The sequence below is a fragment of the Trematosphaeria pertusa genome, assembly GCF_010094035.1.
Source record: "Trematosphaeria pertusa strain CBS 122368 unplaced genomic scaffold BU26scaffold_8, whole genome shotgun sequence".
Taxonomy (NCBI): Eukaryota; Fungi; Ascomycota; class Dothideomycetes; order Pleosporales; family Trematosphaeriaceae; genus Trematosphaeria; species Trematosphaeria pertusa.
Genome location: NW_022987219.1, coordinates 1,168,266 through 1,178,212, shown reverse-complemented (window position 1 = coordinate 1,178,212; position 9,947 = coordinate 1,168,266). Strand labels below are relative to the sequence as shown.

General features: G+C 56.8%; 4 protein-coding genes across 4 annotated transcripts; 2 read left to right on the top strand and 2 right to left on the bottom strand.

The window, feature by feature from the left end:
• The first annotated feature begins 309 nt into the window (after positions 1–309).
• On the top strand, positions 310–2,168 carry BU26DRAFT_329736 (uncharacterized protein). The gene is made up of 2 exons (XM_033822168.1): positions 310–698; positions 751–2,168. Exons 1-2 carry the CDS (start codon positions 534–536, stop codon positions 2,080–2,082), a joined length of 1,497 nt encoding a protein of 498 aa, XP_033683234.1. The 5' UTR covers positions 310–533; the 3' UTR covers positions 2,083–2,168.
• A 1,092-nt stretch (positions 2,169–3,260) lies between these two features.
• On the bottom strand, positions 3,261–4,362 carry BU26DRAFT_505962 (uncharacterized protein; the record flags this gene model as incomplete). The annotated part of the gene is made up of 2 exons (XM_033826880.1): positions 3,261–4,012; positions 4,080–4,362. The coding sequence occupies 2 exons, from the start codon at positions 4,360–4,362 to the stop codon at positions 3,261–3,263; spliced, it is 1,035 nt and encodes a 344-aa protein (XP_033683233.1).
• An 801-nt stretch (positions 4,363–5,163) lies between these two features.
• Positions 5,164–6,240, top strand: BU26DRAFT_565633 (uncharacterized protein; the record flags this gene model as incomplete). Its single annotated transcript, XM_033833415.1, has 1 exon — positions 5,164–6,240. One exon carries the CDS (start codon positions 5,164–5,166, stop codon positions 6,238–6,240), a length of 1,077 nt encoding a protein of 358 aa, XP_033683232.1.
• A 563-nt stretch (positions 6,241–6,803) lies between these two features.
• Positions 6,804–9,666, bottom strand: BU26DRAFT_428437 (phosphatidylinositol 4-kinase-like protein PIK1; the record flags this gene model as incomplete). The annotated part of the gene is made up of 3 exons (XM_033823788.1): positions 6,804–6,843; positions 6,901–9,554; positions 9,607–9,666. 3 exons carry the CDS (start codon positions 9,664–9,666, stop codon positions 6,804–6,806), a joined length of 2,754 nt encoding a protein of 917 aa, XP_033683231.1.
• Positions 9,667–9,947: the final 281 nt, after the last annotated feature.

Here is a 9,947-nt window from a genome sequence, read left to right as displayed (position 1 = left end):
TGCGTAGCCGTTGGTGCCGTCTGTGGCCGAGCAGCTGCATGCGGTCTAACGCGCTTCCAGAAAGACAACACCATTCTGACCGCATGAGCGCCCCTCCCGACCGCTCCCTGTGTGCGCGGCGGCCTTTGCGCGCCCCTCTCTCCTCTCCCTTCCTCCTCCTCCTCGCAATTGCTCCGCCCCGCGCCGCCCCCGACTGCCCACGTGCCGATCCCGCCTTTCAGCTGCCGATATCAAGTACCTAGGTACGCAGCCACAGCAAGGCGAGTCCGGTGACCTCGCACCTTCACCAATACCGTCCCGGATGCGTCATCCTCGCGCTCCTGGTACCTCCCCGCCCGCGCTGCAGCGCCAGCCTGTGCCTGTTTATATCCAAGGCAACTGACACCAGCCCAGCTGCCCACGTCTGCTGCCGCCCACGCGATAGCTGCACCCGTCGAGACCGAGCTCGCATACTGCAATACCGCGACCGCCATTCGCCGCGCGCGTCCCGTGATTCCGTCATTCGCCGGCGCAGCAGGAACTATCCGCAGTAGATGCTCCTGCACGCCGACCCGAGTCTGGCCGAGGTCCCAGGCTTCTCAACCGAGCAATTGGAGAGCCTGACCCGCAGCGTCGAGCTCAAGAAACTGAAGCTCGAGGCAGACATTACCGAGTATATAGCGCGCAAGCAGCGCGACCTGCGCCAGTATGAGCAAGAGGTACCGCCGCCGCCGTCAGCACCCGCGCCATTGATTGAGCTAATTGGGCTAGCTCCTAGAAGAGTACCGCAGGACGGAGCGCGCCTCGACCCCAGAGGCCACGGGCAAAATCTCGATGCGTGCGGAGCCTCAGTCACAAACCCCGGCTGTCTCGCCACATTCGACCGCACGTGCAGCTTCACCCGCTGAATCCTCAGCGGAGGCGAAGAAGCTGGAGGACAAGGCGAAGCGCACAAAGCACACACGCGTCCACAAGCGGGAAAAGGAGCTGTGTGGACTCGTCACACCAATATTTCTGCCACTTCTAGACGCCGGCGACACCTCGCCCTCAAAAAAGGAGAAGGAGAAGAAGAAAAAGCGGCATAAGGAGGGCAAGATTGACAGCCCCGGAAATTCGCCTCCGAACTCAGAGCAGGCACCGTCGTCAAGGGATGGTGAGAAAGGAAAAGAGACGCACACGTCCCGGAGTAAGAACAGTGAGGAAAGGATGGAGCGGGTAGAGGAAGTCATGAGCAGCGACGCTCCGAAGGACAATCAGAAACAGGAGACTGGAAAGAAGGCGAAACGGCCCGCAGTCAAAAAGTCTTCCATGCGGCATAAAAGCGACGAGAAGAGGAGACGCAAGAGAGTGAGCTTGGTCATCGATGATCAGATCGTCCTGCCAGCGGAGGAGGTCAGGGAAGCAGCTCTCATGTCGCCGAGCGAGACCACCGTATCTAGCGCATCGAATTCGACGACCTCCCTGGAGGATATGCTGGATCCTCGTCTTGTAGCTCGCCACGATACCCCCTTTCACGAGCATCGGGACCCGGTGCATCATAGCCTTCCGCTGCCGATGCACCTACCCAGCACATCGCCTACCAAGCATGTGGGCCACACGCTCCCTGAATCCCCCGTCTCACACTCACCTCCTACTTCACCGGTATCTCCCCGCTCACCCCGTTCGCCCCTATTGTATGAGCTTCCACAAACCGCCACGCGCACGTTTCTCGATCCTTCGCCGCCGAACGCTGATCTGGAAATCCCTCAATACGCGTCCGCAGCTCCGATTTACGCCGATGAACCCGAGCTCGCCGAGACCGTTGAAGAGGAGTTCAGTACGTACGTGGGCGGGCTCTCCGGCTCCGGCGTCGACAACGTCGATCAGACGGGCTCATTCGGCTATCCGTCAAGCTTAGGCGCGAGCTACCTAGAAAGCTACATGCAGACTCGACCGCTCAGCGTGCGCATGGCGGCGGCAGAGAAAGCGGGATTACAAGGCCAGGAGAAGGAGAGGATGATCAAAGGAAGGAACGCGCGTGCAGACGAGGACGTGGATCTGGACGTTGGCAAAGTCGACGACGTTGACGACGATGAGGTCATGGGCAGTATGGAGGGTCTTTGAGACCTTTTCGATCAGCTGAATCTAAGTGGAGGAGCAGCGCTCCGCAAACTGTACGTACCTATCCCTCTGATGCTGCCTGCTCTTCCGCCTGCGGATTGGGAATCGGCACCTTTCTTTTCTTTTCTTTTTTTTGATTTGCTTTGCTTGGGATGGGGTTGGAGATGAGAGATGAATGCTTGTGGAAACGGCGCTGGGGTTGGTTTGGTTGGTTTGGTGTGCGGGGTCATGGAGAATTACGGGATGGAACGTCTTCTTCTACGGGTACTTGAATGGGTATTGCGGCACTGCGATGGAACAGCAGTCTGCTGGGCGTTTTGGAACTGAAGTGAGCATTGGGCGGCTATTTGCTTGGTTTGGAGTTCCTGGGTTCATTGGGAGGCCTTCTGATACATGCTTCGGCATGTTTTCTGCGCGGAATGGCTGCCTGGAGGCTACCGGGTCAGCCTTACTTGGGCGTTTCTCTGTATATGCGACATGCGCGGCAGTGTAAGCTAAGTTACTCATCATCGGTGAGAAAGCGCGAAATTCTTGAAAACCAGATCTATGCTCCTCTCATCCGCGAGGCATATGGCTGACTGAGAACCGGAGTTCAACCGGATCTTCCCGCGTATGCCTCAGGCATTGGGGGCCGTCACATGCTAACCGCACTTAAACCCGGACAATAAATTGCATGTGACGCTCCACACTTCAAAGCTTTCTTTCAAGCTGCAGTATAATATAGATATCCGCCGCTGTCCCGATCTGTCTACCTACGGCAATGCAAAGATGGGTATCGTCCTCTTTTCTCACTCACTCCGAAACTAGCACAGCCAACCCTTTTCCTTTTCCCTGATTTTCCGTTCCGGGCGTACCTACAAACGCCAGGAACCAAGAATGCAATGCTGGGAACCATTATGACAAAGCCACTACTGCTACTACTGCTGCTGCCATTGTGCTGAGGGACGCCTGGACGATGGGGCGGAGCCCATTGGAGTACCGAAATTAATGGGAGGCTGTTTTAGGTGGACGCCATCCAGGGTTTCCACCTTCTCTGCGTCACATTCCCCAATTGTTGAATCCCCGGGATTGTTCGTCGCAGGTCTCAGCGCCCGCGCCTGCCCCTTGTGCTGCCGTCTGAGCCTGAATGCCTCCTTCTGACAGGCTCGTGCATCGACAGATGAGCTGTAGGTTCTGGCTTTCTATGCCTGACCCAGGGGCGCGCCCAAGTTCATCTTGGGCTTCTTGAGAATGACGCCGTCGACGACTACCACGTCGTCTGAGCTTTTCCGGCTGCGTTGGCTGCCCTCATTTTCGGAGCTCTTGGTGCTCAGTCTATTGAGTTCCGGAGAGAGGTCGGACACGACTGCAGTTGGCCCTTTCTGCCGCTCTTCCATCTCCTGCTCTATGCGAAGCTTTTCTAGTTCCGCGTTGAGGACGTTTAGCGGAATCGTGTCCTCGGCACCGTCGCCAGGCTGAGGAGGCAGTGTGAGCGGCCCGCTTAGTCCCTCCTCCTGGTCGGGGGTGGATGGGCCGCTCGATTTGTAGTGCTGTATGGGGGATAGGGCCCGTGGTATGATCGGGGTGTGACCGGCATGCAGCTTGTTCGCGGCGGGCAGTGGAGAGAGGACTGCATGGGTCGGCGGCGGCGAGAGAGGCGTTTCGGCGTCGAACTCGAAGGCTGGTAGGGATATACGTGCGACGAGCCGTGGCCGGTTCTTGCGTGAAAAGACCTGACTGGGGGACATGTTGGTGTCGTCGGCGTCGGGGGAGGGGTCCGTCTTGGAGATTGTAGGTGGGTCTCCAGTGTGTAACTGGAGTTTCTGAACGACCGTCTCGGCGGGCGGAGTCGTGGTATCTGTAGGCGGACAGAGAGCGGCCGGACGAGCGTCGGGGTCTCGAGTGAGGCCCTCTATATGGGTTTGGACGGCCTTGTCGACGTAGTGGGCCATCGCTATGGGCGGTAACGTCAGGAGGGGAATAAGCCTTAACTAGGAGCTCGGGGGATAGGGTCCACGTACTGCTGTACAGCTGGCGGCGCGGGATCCAGAAGCTAGGATCACGCGTTGTGGAGAGATTCGCGGAGGCGCGCGCCGGAGGACTGCTCTTTGAAGCGAGCGACGTGGTGAGAAATGCCTCGATCGGATGGTGCGCGGTGGGGGTTGGGGGGTAAGACTGCGGTGTGTTGGGGCAGCAATGGGGGCGCTTCCCCCTGTTAATAAATGGCCTCTGTGTTTTTAGCGCGTGAGTCAGTGTGTCCACGGCATCGTGAAGTGGAAGGGAGCCACCAGTGAGCGACGTCATAGCGGTGACGGGCAGCTGCAACCGGTACCTGATCGGACCCGCTAATCGGAACGCCGGCCTTTCCCCGCCGGCGACGACAGCGCGCCGCGTGTGGAATATCCATGGATGCGCCTGTCACGAATTGCGAGTTCCCATTGTCCTCTCATGGGTAAGCCATTGCGCATCGGCAGGTGGGTCCGCGTTTCTCCCCTGGGTCCCCTTCACGGCACTGTGGACTCCGCTGTCATCGCCTTGGCGGACCCTGAACGTGCACCGTAATGCCTCACTCTTCGCAACAAACACCAAATATTGCCTCTTAGAGCCACTGCGCATCACCAACTCTGCGATCCTCTTCGTATGCGCCAACCATTGGGTGCCGGGTCTGCATCAAAGCCCCCAACCCGAGGACGAAGTTCGCTGATTTGCTGACTGAAAGGATGCCTGAAGATCACAAGGCCCAGCCGCGGTCGAAAAGCCTCAAGAGGGGCAACGCAAACCCACGTATAAGTCGGCATGATACCCTCGCGTCGGTTCTGGGCGCCGTCCGGCCTTTTGTAGTCCTTATACGTGCCCTGTTTCTCAACATTTTTGGAGACGTTGGATTCATCCGAACTTCCCGCTGCAGCACCACCAGCGCTTGCCTACTTTAGGAAATCTACGTCAACCGTACAACCACATAAGACAGTATTGACGACTGGACTTTAAACTTCAGTATTCCCCGGAATACCACTGAGCTGCATTATCAACAGGCAGAGAAAGAGCTTGATATCAGTCGTGGTCATGCCCGGTCGCTCAGCACACAACGGCCTTCACGCCCCCTCAATGCCGTCCGGCAAATCAGCCCAGTCTTCAGAAGAAGACCTGCCACCCTTCCCCAGCCCAGAAATCTCTTCCCTCGTTCTCGAAGGCAAACCCGGCGCAAAAGTCCATTACACCTACTACCCACCCTCAGCCTCCACACCCCACAGACCCAACCCCTTCGCGCAATCTCTCGTCGTCTTCCTCAATGGACTAATGCTGCCACGCTCCTCTTGGGACCAGTCAATTCAAAGCTTCCTCAACAAAAGAATAAACAACCGGCTTCCCTACCCAGCGCTCCTCAGCTACGACAGATACGGGCAAGGCGACAGCGACCGAGATCCAGACGATAAAGAGCCTCCGCCCTGCCATGGCCATGACTGTATGAGCGCTGTTCACGCGCTCCGCCAGTTTACGCTGCAGATATGGAAAGAACACCTCGATATCACAAACCCCACCGTTTTCCCTTCCCTCATCTTGGTCTGCAACTCCATCGGCTGCGCCCTTGCGCGACTCTTCGCACACACCTACCCCGGCACTGTCTCCGGCCTCCTCTTCCTCAACTCCATTATGGCCAATTCAGATTTCGTCTCTTTGTGGCCAAATCCCGATACACCCGGCTTCGACCCGCACACGCTTCCCCCCGGCGTATCCGAGAAAGACGTCCGCGAAACGCGTGAGATGTACAGAAGAATGTTCCACCCGGACGCGCCTAACAATGAAGGCCTCTCGCGCCGCAACCTCGCCACTCTCCTCCCTCAGTCAGACGCTCCAAAGCTTGAAGGCTATGGCGGCCAGGGACCCTACCTCACCGTCGTAGGACACGATTGGGAGACCTTCGCCGAGCAATCATACACTGGAATTTTGCATACGCCCAAGATTCTGACCATGACGTACGCCAATCCGGCTTGGCAAAAGTACAATGAAGGTCTTGTCAAGATTACGGATGAAGAGAATGCGATAGGTCCCATTGTAGCGGTCGGCTGTGGGCACTTTGTGCAGAAAGACGGGCCGGGCTTTGTAAGCGATGAGCTGGTTAGTTTGTTGGATAGAGTGGTGAATCGGGTAGAGCAGGTTAGTGAGCGGGATAATGGGGGGTAGGCGGTTCGGACTGCAAGTATTAGGGACGAGCTGATGCAAAATAGCAACCTTCCTAAAAGGGGCCGTTTGAATATCCATTAAAAATTGCTACAGCAGTGCTCCATGTCACTTCACTCTTCCCAACTTTCGTGAAAACTCTTGCACCTGGTGATTCCGAGCTACATTTCGCAACTTGTTTAAGAATAGTTGCTACAATATTCTACCTTGCTTTCACCCTTCAACATTGCTAGCCTCTTTCACTCGAGTACCCCAACCAAGACTGTGCAGCCACATTTTGCGCAGCGCATTGAAACACCCGAGCTAGAGAGGGAGCATTTTAAAAAGACGAATCACACAACACGTGTCTTATATTTTTATGCCTGCTCATGCTCTAAGGCGGGGTGAGCAACCGCCAGCCATGTCTCCCAATGCGATTCGCTCAAATACCCGAGGTGAACTCCCCATGCTCCTTCAAATGCATTCAACCAAAAACTCAACGAAGGAGGGCTCTTCTCCTTACATGCGATGTCCCTATTAGAAACTAAGAAAGAAAAAGGCGCGGCTCTATGCATAAAGCGAGAAGTTCAGTATATGCCCTGGGTGCGGTACTGGAAGGTATCATAACTGCTCCAATGTCAGTAAATCTACTAGGGCGCGAGAGGGAATAGAGGAGGGACTTACAGCCGCGTATAATAACTGCCCACACTCTTCGCAATCAACTCGTCGACAAAAACCTCCGCCTCCTCCCTGCTCAGATGGAGCATCATCCTCGCCCGCAAACTATTCGTCACGCCCGCCGCCCCCGCAGCAAAACACGGCATCTTGCTACTCTTCCCCATTAAATCGACGAGCATGATCAAGCGCTCCGCCTCCCTTCTCAACGCCTGGAACGCGCGTTTACACAACACTTTGAATTCCTCGAACGACGGGGAGGTCAGCCCGCCCAGCACGTCGACGTAGTCCTGGGTCAATTTGAAGGGCGCCGCTTCGAAGCCCATGCTGCCGGGCGAGTTGGATAGCATGAAGCCGAAGTCGATGTGGATGATGTGGCCCATGCTGTCGATGAGGAGGTTGCCATTGTGGCGGTCTTTGAGCTGCAGGACGTAGCAGATTATGCTATATGCTGCGAGAGAGCGCGTGAAGGCGTCGACGCCCGCTTTGTAGCTGTCAGAGTCGGGATCGCCGAAGGTTTTGACGAAGTGGTCTTTCAAAGTCGCTATTCGTTTGCGGGGATTCATGCCGGCGGCTATGCTGGCGAGTGTCAGACTTCGCTTGAGGGAGTGCAATGATACGCCGTTTGTGATTGTCTCGATGAGGCCGGATGATTCGCCGGTGACAAGGATTCGCATTCGTTTCGTCCATACAGGGACATCCGCCTCTTCCCAGATCTTCGTGCACACTTGGATGAGCTGACAAGCGAACGCTTCCTGCCGTAGGTCTGCCCCAGTCTTGACAATGACGCTGACCAGATCCCAATTCTTCATGTGGCCATAAGGGGATGAGCGCCGTATCCGCTCTTTTTTGGCGCTCCATTCTTCACCAAAGGTCGCAGCGCTCGGATCGTCACGATCGCCCTGTCTCCGCACGCCTCCGGTCTTTAGGTCATTCTCCATGCGAGCGGCACCTGCTCCTGAGTTGGTGACGACTGGCATACCCTCGAGCTCTTCAGGTTCGGCAGTAATGGCGGTGGGATCTGCGTCAGCCATGATCGTGTCAAACGTAGGTCCCGCATCCTCAGAAAGGAAACTTTGCTCTTCCAAGCTCTGCATGCTTGCGATAATTTTGGCCTTGATGGCAGCAACTTCGGACTTTGGGCGCTTGGAACCACTCGCCTCGAGCTGGGCCAGCATTTGCGCCGCGGTGCGCATGTGAGTTGCGAGTGCAGAGAAGTCTGGCTGGTCGGCGCTTTGGGTCCCACGACTTGTGGGTATGGTCATCTTGCGAGGAGCTGGGCTGCTGGATCTGCTAAGCTCCATGTCTGATGTCCGAGGGGTCGATAGAGTTGCAATCGAAGACAGGGTATTGGCACCGCTGGATGATCTTGGAGCTATAACCTTCCCATTGGCAGTGCTCGGTAATGACACACGGGCCAAACCGGACGTGATATCCTCCTCGTCTAGGCCTTTGATGAGGGAGGTGCTGCCGAGGTCGCCATTGGCAGGCTCAAAGACACTATCGGATCCATTGGGGGGAGTTTTGTCGTGGGTGAGGCGTTCGGCGTTGGTTATGTCAAAGAGACGTCGTTTGGAGATTCCTTTTTCAAGCAACAGCCTTTCGAGAAGCTGCTGGTTTTGCTCTGAATCGGGATCAAAGTTGAAATCCTCCTTCAGCACTTCTACCATCAAAAGGTATGGTACCCTTTCTGCGCTGTTGAGGCTAGTAGCTTCGGCCGGATTAATGCGGACTATGCGATGATGCTGGCTTTGGGACGCGATCCCATTCTTTAGTGTCGCGGGTGAGATGACGGGTATGTCGACCTCGGCTGGTAAGTCCTGCGCAATCAGAGCAAGTTCTGCCCTCAAAGCACTCAGACGGGCCGGCTTCGGCACAATTACCAAGCGGTTCGAGATGTCCTCTAGCGCGCTTAGAAATTGTGTCTCATTGCGAAAGTAATTGGACCGTAACAGCCGCCTTCTCTGTGGACGCGACAATGCCGTTGGTGTCAGAGGCCTCAGGGCGTGAGAATGGTGCTTGCGAGGCAAATGATGATCGGGTGTAGGGCCTAAGCCGGCGGTGGCGGGCGGAGTCGGGAGCGGTGAGCTTGCGGGGTTTCTAAAATCTGGCAGCGAAGATGAGCTGAGCCGGGCTTCGGCTCTCACGGAAAGGAGGCTGGGACGGTGCTGTGCTGAAGGGGCCCGGTCCGCATGCGCAGGTCGAGCTGTTTTTCGTCTCAACTCTTTCGCATCCTGTGCCTCTTTCGGCCGTGGTGCCGGGGTTTTTGACGACCTCCCGTCCTCTGGGTCTGAATGTCCTTGAGACGGTCTGGTCCGCCTCAGCCTTGGAGAAGCTCCCGCAACCGTGTTGCTCCTGCCCATTTTCGCAGTCTGCACATTGTCTGATATCATGTCCTCGACTGGTCGCGGCTTACGAGCTTGCGCAATGGCGAGCGGCCCCGCATGCGCAGGGAGAAAAGGCGCTGCTACGCTGGCAAGGATTAAGCTGGACAGAACAGTGACGGGGAGGATGTTCTCCTTGATCTTCTCTCGCCGCTGCGGCTCGGCGGAACCGAAAACAATGCGCTGGACCTTGTTGTATATCCTCCGGCATGTCTTGAAGGAGTGCGAGCTGGGGTCCGCGGCGAGGTCGTGCAAGTACGTTTGGAAGAGCCAGAAGGTCTACACGCACGGGTTAGCAACCACAATCCTCACTCCAGCGTGCCGTGCCCACCAGCAGCGCCCCGTTCACCGACTCCTCGCACAAGTCTATTATGAATTCCTCCAGCGCCATGGACTCATTGTCCACGCTGATGAGGAGGTGGCATAGTCTGTTCCGCGTAAGCTAGCTGCGCGCCTTCGGACGGGTGCGGCGGACGCACTGCGGGAGGAAGAATTCGATCTCCTCGTACGCGAACTGGCGCAGCTTGGAGCAGAGGACATAGTGGATGCCGACGTGGTCTGCATATCGTCTGCGCAATGGGCGAATGTCAGCGGCACTCTGCGCGGCGGAGCGTGGCCATGCGACGGGCCGGCCGCAACCGTGGCTTTGGCGACTCACGAGAGGTACGCAAC